This window comes from Puntigrus tetrazona, chromosome 10, assembly GCF_018831695.1.
Source record: "Puntigrus tetrazona isolate hp1 chromosome 10, ASM1883169v1, whole genome shotgun sequence".
Classification (NCBI taxonomy): domain Eukaryota; kingdom Metazoa; phylum Chordata; class Actinopteri; order Cypriniformes; family Cyprinidae; genus Puntigrus; species Puntigrus tetrazona.
The window spans coordinates 354,353-379,352 of record NC_056708.1 but is presented as its reverse complement, the minus strand read 5'-3'; the positions used below and the strand labels follow the sequence as shown (position 1 = coordinate 379,352).

Genomic DNA, 25,000 nt, shown 5'->3' with positions numbered 1-25,000 from the left:
GACTTGTGTTCAGTACTCAATCCTTAAGTCACATGATAGCCTTGTGCTGAACTGAATAACACCTCCTGGATTAGCACCGGCCCTGCTGAGACGACCCCGTCTAGACTAATCATCACAGAGGATCAGGTTAGGACGGAGTCTACGATCAGGAGGCTTCGGGAACAGTTTGAAAACCCTTCGTATAGACCAGAGGTTCACAAAGTGTGGGGATGTAATGTCGATCAATTGAGGTTATACTGCATTGTTTATGTTGTAGTATATATAAATGATTCCTCTGCTTATGGTGGTTAAAGTGAATAACACTTGCATATAATCGAATACAGCAAAGAGTATGTGTATATGGAGGACTCAGAACCCAGAATACTTCCTCCTTATCATTATTAATTTAAAAATAAGCGAAAGTGAAAAGAATAAGCACAACAAACCATGCAAGAGAATAGAATTTAATATTTGTATCACAAAGGGTCATCAGAACTACAGAAGTGTTACTCACTCATATTCATGCAGATGTAGAGTAATAACTCGTGGTGTTTCATCCAGCAGCAGAATGCACAACTGTAATTACAGCATGAGCGACTAAGCAGCATGTATTTAAACTGCAGAAATAGAAACGCAAGTGCATTTTTATGACTTAATAAGAGCTTTGGCTTCTCCAGACGTCACTGTTACCTCCGGTTTACCCTGATTTCACCACACCCTACCAACTGGAAAATAATCGCTTAACAGCCACAGGGAGGAGCCCACCAGTGTGTGTGTGTGTGTGTGTGTGTGTGTGTTTAGCGGAGTGGTAAAGAGTTGAGTCTCTGTCTGCCAGAGGTTCTCTCTATCAGCTCCATGGGGATTGATAGAGGCTTCATTACGAGCTCAGAGCGTACCGTAAAGACACACACAACACAAAGCAGCTGTTTCTGTGCATTCTTTGCATAGTTTTAATGTTGAGAACGACAAATCGCATTTTACAAATTCATACAAGAGAACTCCAGTTGGAATGTTCCCAAATCATCTTTTGATCTTTTTTTCCCCGCAAAAAGTCTTCACAATTTTTCCCACATCACACCCGATTCAGTTCTCCCTGCTTCTGGGAGAATGTGAGGATAATCCCTGAATGCAGATATTGAACTTAAAGCGTTAAGGAAAAGGAGAGAAAAGCAGTGATTCAACACATTTTAATATGACCTTCCTTAACTAAAAAAAAGATGTTTATGCTTTGTGTTATGATATTTTCTATTTTCATATTTGTCACTGATCACATGTTTTGAAAGGCATGCATCATCAGTTACATACATAACCCAGGACCTTCCCTTTCAAGTGGACTTCAACACTGTGTCATGATGTTGACAAGACAAGTATGCACACAGACAGACAGTAAACAGATATCCTCTGAAGAACTGAAGATCCTGGGCTCAACTGTAGAATCTGACCAGTGTCCAGAGGACCATCCTGAAGAAGCGTGAACATCTTATAAGAGTGCACCCCTAGCAAGGCAACTTAGGTGTTCTCTGGTGATCATTCAAGTGATGCTAACACTAAGACATTCAACATCCAAGAGATCAGCAGGTGTTTCTGTCAGGGCTCCTGAGACAATAAAGACTGTATACTCTGTCCAATACTGTAGTATGTGGACAGTAGAAGTATTGGCCACAAAGCTCTTTAAAGTATCCGGAGCCAACCCTCTGAGAAACATTCATGAAGGAGCTCCTGTAATGGACCACCTGGTGATTAACTGTGATGAAGTTGCAATTTGACGGCATATATCTTCCTAGTAGAGCTGAGGATTGTCTCATTGTCCTCAACCAGAGACCAGAATCCATCCCTCTGACTCAAAGATCTCCGTCTGGGGTTAATGAAGATCTGTTCAGAGATGCCCTGAAGGACAGAATGGAGCCACTAGTAAGAGGAGGTCAACAGGATCATATGCTGTGGAATGTAAACTACTCCGAGGAGCACGACTGGTGACTGATGAAGAGACTAACAAAGTGTTGTGTGTTCAACATGTGGAAGCGCTTCAGATGGAGAAACAAGAAACAGAAACACTATACTCCTCTTGAGACGCTTTATGTCACGTGAGATGAGTATTAGACCACCGGCGGTCAGCCATCAGGTCAAGTTTAAGTGCCCCTATCATGGGTTACAAAAGATCCGTATTTTGGTTTCGGGGGAGTCCCCAACAACAGGTTGACCTGCATGCAGGGTCACAAACACCCGAACGATTCATTCAACGATTCATTTTTCCAAACCCTCCGGTGATTGGTCGATTTCATTTAAAGCAGCGTTTGTGAGATTTCAATGCAACGAAAGTAGCACCTAGTGGTGAAGAATAAATTAGCATTTTCTTTCAAAGTAAAGTGAAATTCATGTTTTCTCAGGTCAACAAGGGGGTAGCATTTGAGTTCCTCACTCGATTTGAAGAATTCACAGAAAATCACACACTCAAGGACACACACTCAACAAACACGACGTCTCAAGACAAATAAGCTTTTGGGCATACATTTCTGTATCTATTAATGGACGTCATGGCTATACTGTATGTCCTTCCTGGTATGTTTAGACACGTTGTTCAGACACCGGCTCACACAGAAACAGTGTTGACTTTAAATCTAAAGTAAAAACACATTTGTTGACCCCTTGCTATAAAACAGGCGGTGATTGTATCTGTCATGTGATTCAGAAGCTCACAAGCTTGTTAAAGAGAGAATTTCACACTAAAATGAAAATTGTATGTTTATCTGCTCATTGAATGCCGCGATCCAGTTCGGTTTAGTTCAATGTAGGTGACTTTTTTTTTCTTCAGTAGAACACAAATTAAGATTTTTAACATATGTCAGTCATATGATGAAAGTCAATGAGAGCCACACAGAGAAAACTAAATGAAACCCTGCTGCTCCTGACGATACACTGAGGAAACACAAAAGGATTGGTCTGAGCAAGAAACTGTCCACATAAAACGTGTGTGTGTGTGTGTGTGTGTGTGTGCAGGTGCCAGGATCAGTGTCCGCCCGGCTGGTACGGTGTGGGCTGCAGACAGGTCTGTAGCTGTGTGAACGGGGCTCGGTGTTATCACGTGAGCGGAGAGTGTCTGTGTGAGCCGGGATACACCGGACAGAGCTGCGAGGAGCGAGTGTGTCCCGAGGGTCTGTACGGCCTCCGGTGTGACCGCAGCTGCCCGTGCCACGCCAACAACACACACAGGTGAGACACACCGACGCCGGCCCGGACACGCTCTCTAAGGCATTATCATCTAATCTTTCACTGTACTTCATTATGATCTGTCATTTGATTCAAGAAACCAATCAGCCCGTTGAGATTCAGTAGCATTCAACTTTATTTAACTCACACAAAAAAAGAGAACAACAATAAGGCCGAAAGGTAGAAATGAAGTGACAATAATGTTAAAAATTAAAAGTAATTAATCAATAACACAAAGAAAGATAGGGTTATTATTACAGGAGTTGAGTGACAGTCAATCACACAGAATTAAGAGTTTATTATGAACGATATCAATGCATTCGCAAGGAAAAAAAGCACATGTCTGATTTAATATATGCAGCTGAATCGACTCAAATCAATTTATTTTAGTTATACAGGTTCACAGAAATTTTATATTCTTGTATTTCTATGTATTTATGTTAGTTTTAAGTAAAACTGATTAACGCTTATGTGTAATGCATTAAAGATATAATAGAATTCATATAAAATGAATATAGTAGATGTTTAGCAGCAAAAGCTGGGCAATACTTTCAGTGCGAACTGCTTTAATTTGATTCAGATTCCTTATATGCCACTTTTTTTTTTTGAGTCACTTAATAAAAGAAAAAAAATGTTTGCTCAAAATAAGCTCAAGTTCACCTGAGTGACCGCTGCTGAGGTTGGTGTGTGTGTTGTTTAGACACACACACACACACACACACACACACACTCTGATGTTGAGGTCAGACCACAGCTGCTCAAACGCTCCTCACAGCTGCCCGGTCCTCAGGTACTGGACAATAAAGACTCATTAACTGCAAAAACAAGCAAACTTCATCTCGAAAAGCCCAGCCTTAGTAACGAGACGACCAGCATCACCAAACACCTTCAGTCCTTGTCATTCCTACACACTGTTCTGTGTTTGGTTTAATGCATCAAACTGAACACAACTACATGAGTATATAAACATCTATATCTAAGTTCAGAACTATTCTATCTTCTCTCTCTTGAGCCTCAGAGAAGAGTTTAATCAAGAGTTTGCTGCTTATTAATAGTTAGTTGTTAAGTTTAGGTATTGGGCAGGATTAAGGATGTAGATTAAGGTCATGTAATATGTGCTTGCTTGGTTCCTACTACTAGTGTGAAACTGATGCAAGCAGCAAGAAAAACTGGAATAGACTTCTGTTAAACGACTGAAATATAAAGTCTTCAGGAGGTGCTTGACTAAAAGGGTTCATGTTAGATCGCTGTGTTTAGTGACAGCAGCAGCTGCAGTGACCGGTGTGTGTGTGTGTGTGTGTGTGTGCCTCAGCTGTCACCCCATGTCCGGCGAGTGTCTCTGTGTCCCGGGCTGGTCCGGCTTGTACTGTAACGAGACGTGTGCTCCTGGTTTTTACGGAGAGGCCTGTCAGCAGATCTGTCTCTGTCAGAACGGAGCCGACTGCCACAGCGTGAGCGGAGAGTGTGTGTGTGCGCCCGGATTCAAGGTACGCTGTGTGTGTGTTATAAAAATATTGCTAGTTCAGTAAAAAACAATATAAAAACAATCTAAGTCTATCATAGTCCTCACAAATACAGCAAAACAAACATGTGTGTGTGTGTGTGTGTGTGTGTGTGTGCTGCAGGGCTCAGACTGCTCGTCTCCCTGTCCGTCTGGTACACACGGGATCAACTGCAGCTCGGTGTGCTCCTGTAAGAACGCTGCTTCCTGTTCACCCATCGACGGATCCTGCTCCTGTCAAGCAGGTAATTCATCTCAGAATAGATGAAGAGATCATTATTTTGTGTATTCGGTGTAATGCAATGTGTTTATGGGGTTTACTGTACAAAAAAGCACATTATTTTCCACATACTGTACATTATTGTTTCTCCTCTAAGCCCAGCCTCCTGAAACGGTTTGATTTGTACAAGTTTATCATTTAAAAAAAACAAGGTGTGCTCTGATTGGCCTGGTATCCCGTGCGCTGTGATTGGCCGAAGCAGACTGTACTTGTAGAGAATCAGTCTCTTTCTAGTCAGGAATCAGTCTGAACACACTCTAATATCTGTGTTCATCTGTTCTGAACGGTGCAGAAAACACAACTTAACACTGATTTCTAGTCCTGTTCTCTTTTAGAAACACAAAGTAGTTTCACGACAAAACACAGCGTCTCCAGAACATGGCGCCCTCAGCAACACTACAGACAGAAGAAGCTCCGCCTTCTTTCTTTGAGCAAACATTTGGGTGGAGTTACGCAAATAAACCACTCTGTGACGTAGAGAAGCTCCGTTTCTGGAGCTAAAGCTTTGTTTATAACGAGAAGGAGGTTTTCAGATATGAAACATGCAGGATGATTTAAAACTACAAACACCTCGAAAGATCAAAGCAATCTGATTTCTCACTCCATGACCCCTTTAAAAGCTAAATGAGAATTCTGACATGATAGTCACCCTCGTGTCGAGCGAGCTCCTCCTCAGAAGTGATTTTGTTTTATGTGATGCAGGCTGGCACGGAGTGGACTGCTCCGTCAGCTGCCCCGGCGGCTGGTGGGGTCTGGGCTGTAACCTGACGTGTGTTTGTGGGAACGGAGGAGCCTGCAGCGCTCTGGACGGGTCGTGCTCCTGTACCCCGGGCTGGAGAGGAGAGCGCTGCGATCAGCACTGCCAGGTGAGCTCCCCGCCGATCTCAGCGCGATCTCAGTGTGATCTCAGTGTGATCTCAGCGTGATCTCAGCGTGATCTCAGTGTGATCTCAGTGTGATCTCAGCGTGATCTCAGTGTGATCTCAGTGTGATCTTAGTGTGATCTCAGCGTGATCTCAGTGTGATCTCAGTGTGATCTCAGCGTGATCTCAGCGTGATCTCAGTGTGATCTCAGTGTGATCTCAGCGTGATCTCAGTGTGATCTCAGTGTGATCTCAGTGTGATCTCAGCATGATCTCAGTGTGATCTTAGTGTGATCTCAGCGTGATCTCAGCGTGATCTCAGTGTGATCTCATGTGATCTCAGTGTGATCTTAGTGTGATCTGATCTCAGTGTGATCTCAGTGTGATCTCAGCGTGATCTCAGCGTGATCTCAGTGTGATCTCAGCGTTATCTCAGCATGATCCCAGTGTGATCTTAGTGTGATCTCAGCGTGATCTCAGTGTGATCTCAGTGTGATCTCAGTGTGATCTTAGTGTGATCTTGATCTCAGTGTGATCTCAGCGTGATCTCAGTGTGATCTCAGCGTGATCTCAGTGTGATCTCAGTGTGATCTCAGTGTGATCTCAGTGTGATCTTAGTGTGATCTCAGTGTGATCTCAGTGTGATCTCAGCGTGATCTCAGTGATCTCAGTGTGATCTCAGTGTGATCTCAGTGTGATCTCAGTGTGATCTCAGCGTGATCCCAGTGTGATCTTAGTGTGATCTCAGCGTGATCTCAGTGTGATCTCAGTGTGATCTTAGCGTGATCTCAGTGTGATCTCAGTGTGATCTTAGCGTGATCTCAGCGTGATCTCAGTGTGATCTCAGTGTGATCTTAGCGTGATCTCAGTGTGATCTCAGTGTGATCTTAGCGTGATCTTAGCGTGATCTCAGCGTGTGGTGATGAGTGAGGTGTGCTGTTGTGGGCTGATGCAGGACGGGACGTACGGACTGGAGTGTCGCGAGCGCTGTGACTGCAGTCATGCGGACGGATGTCATCCCTCGACCGGACACTGCCGCTGTCTCGCCGGATGGACAGGTAAAGAGCTCAGATCACTGGGCTTTTCTCTGAATGTGTGTGTATGCGGTGAGCAGTGTTAGGAAGGTTACTCTGGAATGTAATCGGTTACAGATCACAAGTGAGTCTATTTAGTAGTAAGTAGTGTAACTGCTAATAAGTAGTGTAACTGTTTCAGTTACTTTACTAAAGTACTTTTTGATCACTTTATGAATATGAATCACTTTAAAACATTTAAAGGAGGCAGGGTTATCCACAATTACTGTGCCATAAAACGAACCCATACGCCTTTGGGGGTCATCACATGTGCTCTGAAGCAGAATGATGGGTTTTTGTAACAAAAATATTACATATTACCATATAACAACCATGTAAGTCAAATAATTGCAGACAATGGAAACTAAAGAGAGACCAAAACAGAACATAAGTGTGGCCAGTGTTTGGGAAAGTTACTTTTAAAGATAACGCAATACAATACTGTGTTTCTCCCTAAAAATGACTAATTGCATTACTTTTTATGGAAAGTAATTGGTTACATTACTTTTGTGTTGCTTCTTAAAAGTGAGCAGGGCTTGATTGTTTGTAATATAAAAAAAATTCAAACGTAAAAGTGTTTATATTCACACAGTAAGATGTTACACAGCACACACACAACGAAATTACTCCTGATTTCTCTCAACATGGCAACCCCAGAGCTGTCAGTCAGTTATTGGGAAACAAAGTAACTCAGATATTTCCTTCTAAATTAAAAAATGAATGCTTTACTAGTTTCTTGTGAAAGGTCGTCTGATTAAGTAACTTGTTTTGCTGTGATACGTCACTGATCGGCACACCGTTGACTTCCACGTGAATTTATTTCCATGCTTTGAAAGTCAATGCAGACCAGCAAGTGTTGGGTTTCCAGCGCTGTTCTGAAGCGAGTGATGAAGTACCTCTCAGCGTATCAGCAGCAGGTCACGTCAGTGTTTGTGTAGATGTGTTCTGACGCTTGTTCTTCAGGATTCAGTGTTCTCTCCCACACATTCCTGGGGTTTGCTCTGGACTCGGGCGGCATACTGATTCCCTCGGCGGTGTTTCCTCAGGGCCGCTGCACTGGAACCATCTCCAGCTCCTAGCAACACACACTCGCTCTCAAAGAGCTTTTGTCTGTGTTCTGGCAGCACAGAGCCACTTCAGTGCTCGGACGGAGCTCCAGACTCGCGTGTAATCGTTTGTCCTGACGGTCTGACGGTCACCGGGTTATGACCAGTTCACACCAACAATCATAACTATAACAAAAACTATATTAACACACCAACACACCATATCGTTCTGCTTATTATCAGCACGCGCTGTGCTTCAGCCACTTCCTGTGAACAAGCCCTTTACAGCAGCATTGACTGTTCATTCACTTATTCAGTGTGTGTGTGTGTGTGTGTTAGGAGGTGAAGGGATGTGAAAGGAAATTCAATACACAGGTTCAGGAGATTACTTAGTCCTTTTAGTAATGATAGGATTTTTTGAAACATTGCTGCATAAAGGTGTGTAACTTTTATGAATCTTTTGTTGGGATCAGTGGTTCAGAGATTGTATACATGCATCAGATTTCTGCAAATAGACAGAATTTTAGGGGTTAATCTGAGGATCCCATTAATGAGGGTTTACTTGATTTTAACCAATCTCAGGTCAGGTTTATAATGTAGGTCCATATTTAAATAAGTTTCAATACTTATGCACATATGATACACAAAGGATAATGATACGTAATGGATCTAGTTTGCCAAGCAGTGCATAATGACACAAAAAATAGACAGATTAATAAAACAGATTTTACAGAAACTTCATATTTAATGGGATTTGACTTAATCATTTGCAGATTAACATGTTCTTGAAAACTGGTATTTAGTTTGTAAACGGTGTGATTATGTGTGCTAGTTTGAGTTCTGCTGTATTTGTGGTGCTTTGAGACGATTCACCAGCTTCAGTGAATCAGTTCATTCAGAGCTTAAAAAGCTTGACTGAACTGTAAGTCATTAAGAGTCACTGAGCAACTCAATCCAAACTCATAAACTTATAATATTTCTCAGTACGAACCCCTGAATTCTGTAAGAGGGGTAACACTTAAAGCATTTTTTGATGCATTATAAAAAATATTCACAATGAACATTGTAATGCATTATATCTCTTCATAGATTAATGTAAATGCATTAAAATATCTTTTTGTTTGTTTTGTTGTGAGCTCACTGTGAGTTTTTCCCCATGTTTGATTGGGTTAGACGGTTGTCTCTCGTAAACCATCCTTTAGTTCTAGTCTGTTGAGATGATGTTATGTGTGTGTCTAATGCTACTGTCCTCTGTGTGGAGTCATTAAAAACGGTTTGCCTTTATCCTATTCGATGTGCGTGTTTGATGGACTATATTACATGACTTTATTTTTTCCAAAGGTGTAACAATGAATAGATAATCATCATAATTATAACTGTGGTTGTAGTTATTCAATAAATCACAAATGCATAAAAATGTGCAATACAAGGCAAAAACCGTGCATAATATATAGAGTGTTGAGGGGTGTTTTTGTGTGTCCTTCACAGGCATCCACTGTGACAGCGTGTGCGCTGAGGGCCGCTGGGGGCCCAACTGCTCTCTGTCGTGTAACTGTAAGAACGGGGCGTCGTGTTCTCCAGACGAGGGAGCGTGTGAGTGTGCTCCTGGATTCAGAGGAACCACCTGCCAGCGCAGTGAGTGCTCAAACACACCGCATGCCTGTCTCTGTTCTCTGTGTTTGCTCATCCGCTCTGTTCTCCTCGTGTTTTCTCCCCGTGCTCCCAGTCTGTTCTCCGGGTTTCTTTGGGCACCGCTGTAGCCAGGCCTGTCCGCACTGCGCCCACAGCAACGGCCCCTGTCACCACATGAGCGGTCAGTGTGACTGTCTGCCCGGGTTCAAAGGGGCGCTCTGCAACGAAGGCAAGACCCGCCTCGCACTCACTTCTACAGTACAGCTAGATAGTCTGGGTTTCATGGGCAGCTTGTCTTCTCAAAGACGTTTATTCGTTCAGTTCTTCCTGTAATGTTTTCCATTTCTATCGTCCGGTATCTGTGCTGAGGTTGGACGGTGGTGTTGACGTGTGTGTGTGTGTGTGTGTGTGTGTGTGTGCAGTGTGTCCCAGTGACAGGTTTGGTAAGAACTGCGCGTGGAGCTGCACCTGCACTAATAACGGCACGTGTAACCCCATCGACGGCTCGTGTCAGTGTTACCCCGGCTGGATCGGCAGCGACTGCTCACAGCGTCAGTATTCTGTGAATCACATGAAAACACTGAAGCTCTTGCTCAGGTTCTGTCTTACACGACCGGTCTCTTTGTGAAATACAGAATCACTCCTTTATAATGGTTTGCTGTGTTTTGGGTGAATCTTATAAAAAAACATCATAAATGAGGTTCTTTTGGGTTAAGAACAGTCATTACTTACCCAAGTGAATCATAAGGCCGCTCAGAACAGTGATGTTGTTGTGTTTTAGGGCTCAGTTGTTTGATAGACAGTATTTAGTTTCATCCCAGTGGCTCCGTTTCAGCTCTTTAGGTTCTGATCACCAGGCTGATGATACATGGGGCAACTTTTGAGCAATGATGCAGGTCAACTTTTGTCAGTCACCAACCAGATGAGACGCTTTTCCATTCTTGATGTGAAAGTGCCCAAATTGCTCAAAGTTGTGTGTATCATCAGCCTTAATGTTGTCCTTTGTCTTTGTGAGGAGAACTGACGGAGTCCTCTCACGTTACACAGTGCTGCAGCTGTCAGGCTCCTATCTCTAGGTCAGGAGCATTCAGTACAACAGTCTGATGTCTGGCATGTCCTCAGATCTTTCTTCAAGCTTTTTCCTCTTCAAACAACTTAAGTCATGTTATTTGTATAGCACTGTACACAATACAAATTGTCGAATCGGCTTTAAAGAGTTAATGCAAACAAGGTTCAATTCTGTTCTCGAGCTGTTCTAAAAAGAGGAAAATAGTCATCCTTTTTTATACATATATATCAACTACACATTCAGTTTTGCAAATTAGTATGTTTTGTCAGGCCTCGAAAAATATAGAGCTGAGCTAACAGCAAGAAACAGCAATGGTCCTAGTACTGAGCCTTGAGGTGCTCCATGCTGTACTTCTGATTGATATGATCCCTCTTGATTTACTGCCAGATCAGTATGATTTGAACCATGCCAGTATACATCCTCTAATGCCAGCATCATTGTCTATTCTATTCAAGAGAACGTTGTTGTTGATAGTATTGTAACAGCGCTAAGATAAAGTAGCACTAATATAGAGATACAACCACGATCAGATGATAAGAGCAAGTCTCAGTCTAAACCCTGACTGGACGTCTTAATCTGTCATTTATAGCAGCTGTCAGCTGATCTATCTCTTCTTCTGTAAGTGGATGGTCCATATAAAGACGCTGCTCAGTGAAAGTCTATCACTTAGGAGCATGACTTTGGTTTAGTCCGGCCCTCTTTGAGCTTTTACTTCATTGTGGTCTCGGTCACCCCCTGCTGATCATAAAGAGAACATCAGGGAAACACCATTATGCTTGCTTTTTATGTTTCTGAAAGAAGTTGCTTCTGCTCATCAAAGCTGCGTTTTATTTAGTTTCTGTGGGTTTATGTTTTTGTGGAAACAATGATACATTTTTTAAAAAGTAGAAATTCAACAAACATTTAAAATGTTTTGATGAATTGAATGCGTCCTTGTGTGGATAAACGTATAGTGACCATAAAGAATGATTTCATTTGTAAAGCTCTAAAAAATATTACCGGCTGGTTGCAGTGCGTTTTCTGCAAATACGGAAAAGATAAAGGGTCACATGTTTAATGCAAGTTGTCACATGACCAGAGCAGTTAGCTTCCTTTCTGCACATGACATGATGATGCTCCAAAACAAAAGGCTAGTAAAGTATGTTAACATAAAGACATGACAAAGATTTTTGGTACTCATTAAATTTAAGGTGTTTAGTATTAATATATAAATTCACAATTATTCAGTTTTGCTGAGTACGGACATGAGAAGGAGTAAAGGAGTAAAAGAGTAAAGGAGTCGATGGCAACAGTAGTGACCGGTGGGATAGGAACTCTTTTTGTTTTTCATCTATTCAGTGTTGAGTAAGGGTTTGTTTTGTAGTAACCATAAAATGTAATGAAACCGTTTATAATGGGTTAATATCTGGACTGAGACATATACGGATTTTGAAGACTGCAGAAAATATTTAATTTCAGTATACACATGATTCCACTGGTCATAATTGTGGCCAACTGTAAAACACACACTTTTCCATGAAAAAATAATTATTATTTCAATCTTGTTAACAATTAACTATGACTTTTCCCTCAGTCAAGTTCTAGTTTGCTGCTTATTAGTAGTTAGTGTGGTAGTTGTTAAGTTTAGGTGTTAGGTACGATGAGGGATGAAGAGTAAGGCATTAGTATATTCTAATAAACACTAAAAAATGGCTAGTATTCTAGTATGCATGCTATTAAGCAACTAATAGGTGTCACTATAAAATGAAGTGTTACCAAGTATTAAATTGAATCTCCAAGTTTTGAATAGTACAGCTTTTACAAAACTTAATTGGTGAAACTGGTTTTTACTATAAAGACGTTTTAATAATATTTCTTGAGTAAATCGACATATTATAATGATTTCTGAGGGGTATTGCTATTGCTATTTTAAATGTAAAGTACTTTTCCACACTGTTGCTGTTTTTCCATTGTGTCTGATCAGATGTGGTGTGTGTGTGTGTGTGTGTGTGTGTGTGTGTGTGTGTGTGTGTGTGTGTGTGCCTGTAGTGTGTCCCCCGGGTCAGTGGGGTCCTAACTGCATCCACACCTGTAACTGTCACAACGGGGCGTTCTGCAGCGCGTACGACGGCGAGTGCAAGTGTACGGCCGGCTGGACGGGGCTGTACTGCACACAGCGTGAGTACCCCTCATGACCTCTGACCTCCAGCCTGTGCGCTCACCGCTGACCTGCTGCTGTGTCCCTCAGGCTGTCCGCTGGGCTTCTACGGCAAGGACTGCGTTCAGGTGTGTCAGTGTGAGAACGGCGCGGACTGCAATCACATCTCGGGTCAGTGCACGTGCCGGACGGGCTTCATGGGACGTCTCTGTGAGCAGAGTGAGTATAGAAGCAGAGCCGCTCCTGTCATACCCAGCATGCCCCTGCTCCGCTCTGACCCGCCGCTTTCCGCTGGTTTCCAGAATGTCCCGCAGGTACGTACGGATACGGCTGCCGGCAGGTGTGTGACTGCCTCAATAACTCCACCTGTGATCACATGACGGGCACCTGCTACTGTAACCCCGGCTGGAAAGGCACGCGCTGTGACCAGGGTAAGCTTACGGTATTAAATACAGCGGCTGAGAGAAGCACTGAACACGTCACCGTTTAAATCTATCTGTAAAGGTGCTGCTGACGTGACGTTTTCACCAGATGTCAGTAACGACCAAACTAATCCATACATACTACAAACTACTAAAATCTATTTAATAACTGTCCAGAAGCCTTTGCTGGTGAGGACAGAAGGTTCTGTGATCTTTGGTTGATATTTTCTACTGGATTCACGTCAGGTGATTGACTGGACATTCCAGCAGTTTTATTTTCTTTATTTTTGTTTTTAATAATATTAATCCTATCCAGACTTTCCAGGCTGTTTTTGGGATCAGATGTCATCCCTGGGTTCATCTTCATCATCTGGTTACTGCGGGTTTTGGGACTGAACCAGCTAATATTGATGATTTCTAATTACTGATAGATTTCAGCTGAATTTTTGTCTTTTTGTTCCTCCGTTTCTCCGTGTTTAATATTTTTTCTCTGTGTCGTTCAGTTTTATTACATCATTTCTGAACGTACTTGTTTTGTTTTCTTTGTATAGATGGATTAATTTAAATGTTACCGACATATGGTCAAAATTGCACATCAACAGCACCTTTACTAATATATTTACTCATTATTTTATCATAATTAGATACTGTGCCTTGCAAAAGTATTCATACTCTCTTCATGTTTTAGTACAGCCTGTGTTAAACTGTTTATATTACTTTATTTTTATATATTACTAATCTTGTATAATTTAACCGATCAGATGATGACTTAGTGTTTTCAGAGAAGTGTGCCGTATGCGTCAGACGTTTAGCCAGTGCTCTGTGGTTTGATGTCTGAGGCTGAGACTAAGACTAATGTGGAAATAAGTCATTTAAAACAGCTTAATATAAGGCTCAAAGGCGCTGTATGTCCGGTGTAGATGCTCGTGGCTGGTTCCTTCACTTTCTCTCGTCTTGCTCTTTGTCGTCTTTCTCAGCCGGTGTGATCATCGTAGGGAATCTCAACAGCTTGACGAGCGCCGCGGTGCCGGTGGACTCGTATCAGATCGGTGCGATCGCGGGAATAATTGTGCTGGTGCTCCTGGTGCTCATCCTCCTCCTCCTCTTCATCATCTACCGCAAGAAACAGAAAGGCAAAGAGTCCACGATGCCTGCGGTCACCTACACACCGACCATGAGGGCCAACCCCGACTACGCCATCGCAGGTCCGCTTCATAAAGACCCCTTCTCGTTATTACCATTTCTAATGTGTAACTCTAATGTGATGCGTTTCCTGTTTGTAGAGGCGCTCCCTCAGACCGACGTCCTTCCTAACAGTAACTACTTCTCTAACCCCAGCTATCACACGCTGACCCAGTGCAGCCCGCCTCACGCCAACAACCTGCCCTATGGAAAGGTCTGCTCTACACAGTCTAAAAAACTAGAGTCAAGAACCGGTAGCTGTGGTCGCCGCAATTCCACTGTAAAATATACAGTAACAATGTTTTGGGTTTTACGGCTTTAAGTTAAAGTAATTTCATTAACTGATATAACGTTAATATACCAACCTATTAATGTATTGAAATCTTTTTGTACCTTTGAAATACACCGATAACCACATGATGAACCAAAGCCCGTCACAAGCAGCTTTTAAATATCAACAGATATAGAAGGTGCTCGTCGTCATTCACACAAACACTCGTTAAAATGAAACATGCAATAAACAGTAAGATGTAACGTACAACCCTGATCAACATAACTGATAGGAAAAAATGAGAAGAAATATAGTTATTTTAAAGAAAAAAGTTAACTAAAATTTGAAATGCAATGCATGGAATTCTGGGAACTTCAGTTTTCTCCTTGTAAATTTTACAAGAATTTACCGTTAACCATTTAACAGGTTTTTAGACAGTTTTCTCCTTTAAAATCACGGTGATTTATTACAGTGCACTAGACAGTTCTGGGAATAAAGCTCCAGTATTCTGGGCTGAATAGAGCTTTCCCACTGATTCCTTCATCTGTGTGTTGTTTGAAGCATTTTAGGGTTTATTTTGTAGTTAAATAAGATGTGTAGGTTTTGTACAAAATGTTCACACAAATTAGTGACTCTAAAACCCTGATTCTAACTCATGCTTTTAGAATCCGCCCTGAATTGAGGAATTATGTGAAACGTTGTGTTTTTCTGACAGCCGAAGAACAATCAGTTGTTTGTGAACCTGAAGAACACTGAGCCGAGGAAACGTCTCTCCCTGCTGGATCACACAGGAACTCTCCCGGCCGACTGGAAACAAGGAGGATCCTTCAACGAGCTCGGTGTGACGTCCAGCATCACCACAAACACTCCATCGTTAGACGGGATCGTGTTCAGTAGCCCTACGTTTACAAAGAAGTACAGAAAGGACTGCGTTACTTTAACTTCTTCTGTCTTGATTCTCTCGTTAGGAGCCTATGGAGTTGACAGGCGTTACATGGGAAAGTCCCTGCGAGGTATATGAAGAAACATCTCTCATTTACTCACCAAACATGTCTGCATTTCTTCTGGGGACACAAAAGAGAATATTTTGAGTTGTTTGCACCCTTGCATGCTATTTTCTTTTGCTTTGTGAAGAAGAAGGGCTGTGATGATTCTTGGTTTGTTTTTGAGATCTTCTGAACAGAGGTGGACACTGAAGTATTTGTACTTTACTCAAGGAAAAGTGTCTGTAGTCATCAGAGTGGCAGTATGCTTGGGATGTTTGAGCATAATAATACGTTTTCTAAAGAAAACCATTCTGATAAAGTAGTGACGCTTGAACAGTACTTTTACAGCAGAAGATAAATCCTTCGCTGCTGTCCGCCTCTGCTTCAGAATGTGCTTTTAACAGCAGATTTAATCTAGTTTTCATCAATCGCTCAGATGCTGATGAAGAGTCTGTAATTTCACCTCGGCCCTGAATACCTTCACGACGGCAGATTGATGTAAACACAGCTCACTGTGAACGTTCTTGAATCTTATGAATGATTATTTTAGGTTGGAGTGTGTTTAAGGGTTTGGCCGTCTGCTGTTCAGATCTAATCTCAGAATCCACTCCAGAAAGACTGTGAACATCTCTGAATGGATGCGGAGTCGTTTCTGGGTTTATGGTGGCCGTCTTCCCGCAGTGTGCTGAGCGTCTCTCTCTGTGTGTAGATCTGGTGAAGAGCGTGCCCTATCACGCCAGCTCCTGCTCCCTCAACAGCTCAGAGAACCCGTACGCCACCATCAAAGACCCTCCTCTGCTGCTCACCAAGAGCTCGGAGTGCGGCTACGTGGAGATGAAGTCTCCTGCTCACAGAGACGCTCCATACGCCGAGATACACACCTCCAGCCCTGTCAACAGAAACGTCTATGAAGTTGGTAAGACGACATCAGGTCCAGCCGCAGAAGTGAACATGCGCTTTTGTTTTTTAAAGCTGATGTAATAAATGCCACGTTCTGTCACGAAACTCTAGATTATAAACTGATATTAAAGCTAATTGGTGCACAGCTGATGTTAAGTGGCTGGTAGAGTTCCTCTGAGTTCCTCTGAGTTCCTCTAAGTTTTTCTGAGTTCCTCTAAGTTCCTCTGAGTCCTTCTGAGTTCCTCTGAGTTCCTCTAAGTTCCTCTGAGTTCCTCTGAGTTCCTCTAAGTTCCTCTGAGTTCCTCTGAGTTCCTCTGAGTTCCTCTAAGTTCCTCTGAGTTCCTCTGAGTTCCTCTGAGTTCCTCTAAGTTCCTCTGAGTTCCTCTGAGTTCCTCTAAGTTCCTCTGAGTTCCTCTGAGTTCCCCAGCTCCACCTGTAAAGATCTTCTGCGGCTCACTTTACAAGCTCTTTGTGCAGCAGCTGTATGTCTAGAAGTCACCCTTGTGAGACGTTCTTGTGCTTGTTTGCAGCATCAGCAATGATCTTCAACCACAGCAAGAGATCTGTTGACACTGTTGTGTATTTTCAGTGGTCTCTTATTTTCTAAACTACCGTACAGTATTTAAAAGTCATAATCAGTGCTTTTTATTTGCACATTACTACACATCCACTCTGTAAGAACTGAAGTAATGCTGTATCTTCGGCTAGCGGAGAACGAGTGGATTACAATCAAACGTCACACAGTCCCCTACACACACAGCACACTTTACACTCGCTTCAGGTCCTACCACAACACACTACATTCAGAAGAAAAACAATACTCTCTTTTTTGCTGTTACTGATTCTGTAACATGAAGATGATTTGGAGCCACTATTGTTCTGTCCTGGTTCTGATGCGTTCATCTGTATTTTGTGTTAATGCAAACAAGAGCAAATACGTGCCAGTAAATGCTCCAGTGATCTAGACACAGCAACAGGATACAGTATTCTCCTACTCTTTCATACGGTCGAGGACCTCTGATATGAAATGATATTAAAAGTAGCACTATTGCGCAATCATTTTAGTTTTGAAGTTTTCATCGCTAAAAGACCGTCAGACAGCTGCAGCTCATCCAGAACGCTGCCGCCAGGATCCTGACTCCAACCAGAAGATCAGAGAACATCACACCAGTCCTCAGGTCCTTACACTGGCTTCCAGTGACATTTAGAGTTGATTTTAAAGCACTTTTACTCGTTTATAAATCACTCAATTAACTAGGACCTAAATACATTGCAGATATGATCACTATTTATACACCTGACAGACCACTCAGATCACTAGGATCAAGTCAGTTAGAAATACCAAAGGTTCACACCAAACAAGGAGAATCTGCTTTTAGTTATTATGCTGCTCGTATCTGGAAGCAGCTTCCTGAAGAGATCAGATGTGCTGAAACATTAGTCACTTTTAAATCCAGACTCAAAACTCATCTGTTTAGTTGAGCATTCACAGAATGAGCACTGTGCTGCGTCCCAACTGTTTGCTTCTTTTATTTTAAACTGTTTTAAATCAATCTCTTTTTGCTTTAAATTCAATTTATCTTAAATCTGTGTTTTTATTTTTTTTTTCATTTCTTTTATTGTTATTTAAATCACTTTGAATTACCATTGTGTATGAGATGTGCTATATAAATAAACTTGCCTTGCCTTGCTAATGTTTGCTCCTCTTGAAGCTGTAGAACGGGAACTGCTGTGTTTGGTGAATATAAATGAAGGAGTGAGATAACAGTGTGTATGTTTTTTCTTCTCCAGAGCCAACCGTCTCTTCTGTCCTCACGCTCTCTAACAACCACTGCAGCGGGCCGTTTTGTCAAGATCCGTACGACCTACCAAAGAACAGCCACATCCCGTGTCACTACGACCTGCTTCCCACGAGAGACAGCAGCCCGTCCAGCCTCGAGGACACGGACAGGAAATAAACCCTTCCTCATTAAACGTCTTCATCACTACAGGCTTCAGCAGGTGTTTCGGTGGAGGAGCAAACATTCGTAATCTTCACGAACGAATCATTCCATTCATTAAGAACAACGTTGCGCACAGATTCAGGACAATCCTTAAAGAGACAGTTCACCCCAAAATGAAAATTAGCCCATGATTTATTCCCCCTCAAGGCATCCTGGGTGTATATCACGGAGGGTGAGTAAATCATGGACTAACTCTCTTTTTTTGGGTGAACCGTCCTAATTGTTCTGATTAAATATGTCAGATCATTCCCAGTGACAGTTTCCCGTTTTTTATAATATTTAGGATATTAGCACTGTTTATTGAGACTGGACTACCAGCTCTGTGTTTATTAATTTTTTTTTTTTTGTCCAAAAGCATTTCAGGTTTACCAAAGGATGACATGCCCTGATGAAACCACAGTGTGTGTCGTATTAATATTGACAGCCTCCAGTAACTACACTTCACAGTCACAAGTGTTACCTTTAGCATTATTCCTGTCTTTTGATTATAGTCCTATAAAACACAGTCACTCAAATGAAGGGCAGATACTTCGGTTTGTAGTTCTTTATCGTTTTTAGTAAGCTAAAGCTGGACTTTTGCAAAGAAAGACAAATCTTTAAGACGATGTGATGGGGTCGGTTTGATACGAACGCATCTTTGGAGTATTTAGGACAGGAGTCTTAAAGCGCTCTGAGCCTGGACTTTATTTGTATAAAACTGTACATATTACCAGTTCTTTAACGAATTGCATTTATTTCCTTTAAAAGTGTAACATACTCGTGAAGTCCTCTGTAACTCGACCAATACTGTGTAAAGCAGGACAAGACTGCCTTTACTGACCGGACCTCACTATACTGGTTTCCTTTTTTACTGTACTAAATATGCCACACAAAGAAATGATTAATATTACTGATTCCAAAAACAACCGAGTGTGTATGAGTGTGTGCTGTATGTTTCTTAAAACTGTATCTTTGTTTTGCTTTTTTCCAGATTTTTTTAATAAATGCACAAAGTGTAATATGCTCCACAAGGTCTTCTTTTCCCGATGAGAGATGTGATATTTTTCTGCTCTGCAGCCATTTTACTTTGAATGCATTATTTTACTTTTTTCAGATGAAATATCCTACACGTCAACATATGATTAACAATGAAATAACAAATAATGGCCGAGTTGAAATGGTTGGGTGAGCTTCAGTTATCTGGTAAAAGCTATTGGAATAGATTCCTATTAATGAAACACGGAATAAAAACGAAACGGTCTGAACTGATTACATGAAGTTCTTGGTTGATGGCTTGGTAAAATGTTTCAGCTGTAATCATACAGTGAATGATGCTGGGTTTTAATAGATATGTGTGAATATTCAATCATTTCAAAACAGAAATTAAGTCTATAAAAGAAATGGCATAAATAGGACCAGACTAAATATATAATAGGCTATCTAGACAAATATTAACAAAAGAAACTTAAACTGGTTCCTTAAATGAAAAGTATTTTACATTTGTGATTAATCAGATCCTTGGCTGTAATATTAACTAGATTGACAGCGCTTCTTGGGAATATTTTCGTGGATAAAAATGAACAAAAACACACACTGTGTCAGTAATGTACTGTATGTAGGTCTGGAGCTGGTGCCCTGATATTATTTATAATAAATGAACTCGTTAAATGCACAGATAACTAATGAATGTGATCTGATCGAATAAAACATCTATTCTAACGTGTGTTTACAAATACATGAGAAGATGCTCATGAACAGAGGGAAAATAGATTCTTCTAAAAGTTTATATATCTGCGACTAAACATTTAACAGATTCACAGAACATCCTTTCTTTTCAGTGGCACTTACATTTATTAAAATAATAATAATGAAGAATGATTTATGGTCGCAGTGCGGCTGAACACACTCTCCGAGCTAATGGTTTTGGCGTCGATTATCTTGTAAATATTTGTCTGACGTGTTCCTGTGACTTCTGAATAACTTCCGATGTGTTTGACGAGGAGTGACGTCACCGGTTTGTTGACTCGCACGTGCGACGTGGCACTGCGTGACGTCATCGGCGCGCGCCCGTGCTCCGCGGTGTTCTCGCTGTCCGTCGACTCCGGTTTTTAACGTTTACTCTCGGCTCGGTCGCGTCAGGTAAGTGACATCGCGCTCGATTTATGAGTTTGATTCAGGTGAGGGTCGTGAGAAAGCGCGCGCAGGAGCGGGGTCCTCTGGGAAATGCTGCTAGCTTAAAGCTAAGCTCCAGATCAGCCGCGGTTTTATTTTGATTTAATCTTATTACTGTCAGACAGACCCGAAGAAAACCTGCTCAAGACTGTAACCCAAGAGTGTTTAAACACGACAGTCTCAGCCGTCTCCGAACACACTGCAAAGTTATTATTCAGCTTCATAATCATAAAACCAGTCGTGTTATGAACATTAGTGTGATTGTGATTATCCATTGCTCATAAATCACTTCTTACGATGATTGTCTTTTTCTCCAGAAACAATATCTAAACATTTTAAATCAATATACATTCATTTAAGATTGATGTATGATATTAAATCTTCTTTTCTGAAAAAAAAAAAAAATGAAAACTGTGAGTTTTTCGTAAAACAAGGAGAAATATCAACCATCAGGGTTTTTAATTATTATCAGTATATATTTTCTTCATATTTTCTGTATAAATGAGCTTCATTTTGATACATTCTCACTGAAACAAGACCAATATTAATCAAGAAAGGAATCACTTTTTGGAAATATGTCATTTGAAAATGAAGTAAAAACGTGTTGTGTCTCTAATATTCAGTGTGAAGAGTTTCTGCCTGTGTGTCAGTGTTTAACAGCTAGTTATTTAATAAAAGCACAGATAGAGTTGTTAAAGAATCAGATATAATAAAATAAAACTGAGCTTTTGTGAAACTGCTAATCGTTTTATTTTTTATTAACATGAAATGATTGATTAAAATGAATTATTCAAGAAACGATTCATCTTAATGCTGTGTTTATTCTGAACCACGATCTGTTCTTCAGAGAGAAGATGATGGAAGAGAGCGGCATAGAGAGCACCCCCCCGACCACACCTCCACCACCTCCACCCGCCACAGCGCCCGCCAGCGGTAACACACACACACACACCTCCACCACCTCCACCCACCACAGCGCCCGCCAGCGGTAACACACACACACACACCTCCACCACCTCCACCCACCACAGCGCCCGCCAGCGGTAACACACACACACACACCTCCACCACCTCCACACCCACACAGCGCCACCAGCGGTAACACACACACACACACACACACACCTCCACCACCTCCACCCGCCACAGCGCCCGCCAGCGGTAACACACACACACACACACACACACACACACACACACTCCACCACCTCCACCACCACCACCCGCCACAGCGCCGCCAGCGGTAACACACACACACACACTCCACCACCTCCACCCGCCACAGCGCCCCAGCAGCGTAAACACACACACACACACTCCACCACCTCCACCCACCACAGCGCCCGCCAGCGGTAACACACACACACACCTCCACCACCTCCACCACCACCGCCACAGCGCCCTCGCCACCTCCACGTACACACACACACACACCTCCACCACCTCCACCTCCACCACAGCGCCCGCCAGCGGTAACACACACACACACACCTCCACCACCTCCACCCGCCACAGCGCCCGCCAGCGGTAACACACACACACACACACCTCCACCACCTCCACCCACCACAGCGCCCGCCAGCGGTAACACACACACACACACACCTCCACCACCTCCACCCGCCACAGCGCCCGCCAGCGGTACACACACACACACACACCTCCACCACCTCCACCCGCCACAGCGCCCGCCAGCGGTAACACACACACACACACACCCACCACCTCCACCCACCACAGCGCCCGCAGCGGTAACACACACACACACACACACCTCCACCACCTCCACCCGCCACAGCAGCGCCCGCCAGCGGTAACACACACACACACCTCCACCACCTCCACCCGCCACAGTGCCTGCCAGCGGTAACACACACACACACACTCCACCACCTCCACCCGCCACAGCGCCCGCCAGCGGTAACACACACACACCTCCACCACCTCCACCCACCACAGCGCCCGCCAGCGGTAACACACACACACACACACCACCACCTCCACCACCACAGCGCCCGCCAGCGGTGACACACACACACACACCTCCACCCGCCACAGCGCCCGCCAGCGGTAACACACACACACACACACACACCTCCACCACCTCCACCCGCCACAGCGCCCGCCAGCGGTAACACACACACACACACACACACCCACCACCCGCCACAGCGCCCGCCAGCGGTAACACACACACACACACACACCACCACCCGCCACAGCACCCCGCCAGCGGTAACACACACACACACCTCCACCCGCCAGCGGTAACACACACACACACACACACACACACACACACACATACCTCCGCCGCCAGCGTAACACACACACACACACACACTCCACCACCACAGCGCCGCCAGCAGTAAACACACACACACACACACACACACTCCACCCGCCACAGCGCCCGCCAGCAGTAACACACACACACACACACACACACACACACTCCACCCGCCAGCGTAACAGACACACACACACACACACACATACCTCCGCCGCCAGCGGTAACACACACACACACACCTCCACCCGCCACAGCGCCACCAGCAGCAACACACACACACACACACACACACACCTCCACCACACAGCGCCATAGCGTAACAACACACACACACACACACACACACACACACACACACCACCCGCCACAGCGCCAGCGCCAGCGTAACACACACACACACACACACACACCACCACCACCCGCCAGCGCGCCAGCAGCACACACAACACACACACACACACACACACACACACACACACCTCCACCCGCCACAGCACCCGCCAGCGGTAACACACACACACACACACACCTCCACCCGCCACAGCGCCCGCCAGCGGTAACACACACACACACACACACATACAAATACACATATACACACACTCACACACACACACACACACACTCACACAAATAATCTGTTAGTAAGATTAAAGGTATAATCCTGATTGGTGGAGCTCGTATGGAGTGGTTGATGTAGATCTGATAAAATGCTTGAACTCATCTATTACATGAAACTAAAATCAGTAAATATATTGTGTGTATATCAGTGAAGAGTGTGTGCTCTCATCGGTGTGTGTCTCTTAAACGTGCCGTTGTTTACTTTGTCTATTGTCTTAAAAACCGGTCGGTCGAGTAGAATATTTACAGAATTTGCAGAAAAACTTTCTTCCAGCACATGAATCGGCTTTTCTTTTCAGGTGTGTCATCGACGCAAAAACAAAAATCACATGATGTTTTTATTTGTGTTCTTAGTCTGAATGTGTGGACTGAGCATGGCTCACGTGTTGAAGTTCTGTTCATGAATCACGCTCAAGTTTATGCTGATGAAACACAGATAGTTTTTCAGCACATTCTCACTAGATGGAGAACTTCTGTCAGTCAGGAGCTTCCCGGTGTGTCCTCGGTGTGGGGGTGTTATGTCTGGGGTCAGTGGGTCACCTGTGCTCTTCTTGTGCCCAGCAGTGTCCGGTCCTCAGACTCTCCCCAGCCCCCCCGGCGTCTCAGCCTTTCCTCCGGGAGGTTTCTCCAGCCCTGTCCCTCCTTTGACCTCCATGCAGTCCTCTGGTCCTCCTCTGTCTCTGAGCAGTCCGTACGGGGGCCCCGCTCCGCCCCTGGGCCCTGTCCTCTCGGCCCCGCCCATGGGCCCGCCCACCACCGGCTTCTCCGTGAGCGCAGGATATGACATCACCCGTGGCCACGCGGGCCGCACCCCCCAGACGCCGCTGATGCCCAGCTTCTCCAGCGCCTCACCCATGCCAGGTCTGAACCGTTAGCATTAGCATTAGCTGACACACACACAGACGCTTTTCATGTTCACGCAGCTGCTTGCTTCAAAACATTGATAGGAATGATTGTTTACGTTTAAAAGTTGATTTCCAAAGGCATCGTTACACGAGCACTTTATCTCTGTCTAAATGAATACATGCATCATGTGAGCTTCTTACTTTTAATCAAATTCAGTTCAGTATCAGTGAGTTCTATCGTTGCAGTGCAGAAGCGGCACAGAAACTGCTTCTGCCTTGAAACTAAAATCATCAAGTGGTTTTGAGCAAATCCCTGTCAGGAGTGAATCATTCATTCTGAGGATTCGTTCAGAACGACTCCTCCTGAATGAGTCATTCATGTGATTCTGCAGGAATCATCACCAATCCCATGATGCAGCAGCCGATGTCCGGAGGTCTAGACGTCAGCTCGCCCATCACGTTTCCAGAGGACACCGAAGACCCCAGAGCGTCTGTGGACGACAGCGCCCCCGGGGGATTGTGGGGCTTCATCAAGGTAC

At 43.6% G+C, this 25,000-nt stretch overlaps 2 protein-coding genes across 7 annotated transcripts in view; both read left to right on the top strand.

Annotated features, from left to right (window-relative positions):
* Nucleotides 1–19,549, top strand: part of megf10 (multiple EGF-like-domains 10) — a 36,817-nt gene extending 17,268 nt beyond the window's left edge. The window contains exons 9-25 of one of the 5 annotated variants that reach the window (XM_043250316.1): nucleotides 2,977–3,189; nucleotides 4,499–4,673; nucleotides 4,812–4,932; nucleotides 5,670–5,833; nucleotides 6,786–6,888; nucleotides 9,438–9,584; nucleotides 9,676–9,810; nucleotides 10,004–10,132; nucleotides 12,679–12,807; nucleotides 12,878–13,006; nucleotides 13,090–13,218; nucleotides 14,187–14,414; nucleotides 14,493–14,605; nucleotides 15,378–15,501; nucleotides 15,631–15,675; nucleotides 16,358–16,564; nucleotides 18,340–19,549. In XM_043250316.1, coding sequence (XP_043106251.1) covers nucleotides 2,977–3,189; nucleotides 4,499–4,673; nucleotides 4,812–4,932; nucleotides 5,670–5,833; nucleotides 6,786–6,888; nucleotides 9,438–9,584; nucleotides 9,676–9,810; nucleotides 10,004–10,132; nucleotides 12,679–12,807; nucleotides 12,878–13,006; nucleotides 13,090–13,218; nucleotides 14,187–14,414; nucleotides 14,493–14,605; nucleotides 15,378–15,501; nucleotides 15,631–15,675; nucleotides 16,358–16,564; nucleotides 18,340–18,506 — 2,458 coding nt within the window. In that variant the 3' untranslated portion in view covers nucleotides 18,507–19,549. Of the gene's footprint in view, nucleotides 1–2,976; nucleotides 3,190–4,498; nucleotides 4,674–4,811; nucleotides 4,933–5,669; nucleotides 5,834–6,785; nucleotides 6,889–9,437; nucleotides 9,585–9,675; nucleotides 9,811–10,003; nucleotides 10,133–12,678; nucleotides 12,808–12,877; nucleotides 13,007–13,089; nucleotides 13,219–14,186; nucleotides 14,415–14,492; nucleotides 14,606–15,377; nucleotides 15,677–16,357; nucleotides 16,565–18,339 lie in introns of those variants that run through there. The other 4 variants (XM_043250315.1, XR_006251919.1, XM_043250317.1 and 1 more) reach the window with 4 other exon arrangements.
* Nucleotides 19,550–20,533: 984 nt separating this feature from the next.
* prrc1 (proline-rich coiled-coil 1) overlaps nucleotides 20,534–25,000 on the top strand; it is a 9,406-nt gene continuing 4,939 nt past the window's right edge. The window contains exons 1-4 of one of the 2 annotated variants that reach the window (XM_043250321.1): nucleotides 20,534–20,669; nucleotides 21,550–21,635; nucleotides 24,181–24,477; nucleotides 24,854–24,996. In XM_043250321.1, coding sequence (XP_043106256.1) covers nucleotides 21,557–21,635; nucleotides 24,181–24,477; nucleotides 24,854–24,996 — 519 coding nt within the window. In that variant the 5' untranslated portion in view covers nucleotides 20,534–20,669; nucleotides 21,550–21,556. Of the gene's footprint in view, nucleotides 20,670–21,549; nucleotides 21,636–24,177; nucleotides 24,478–24,853; nucleotides 24,997–25,000 lie in introns of both variants that reach the window. The other variant, XM_043250320.1, reaches the window with a different exon arrangement.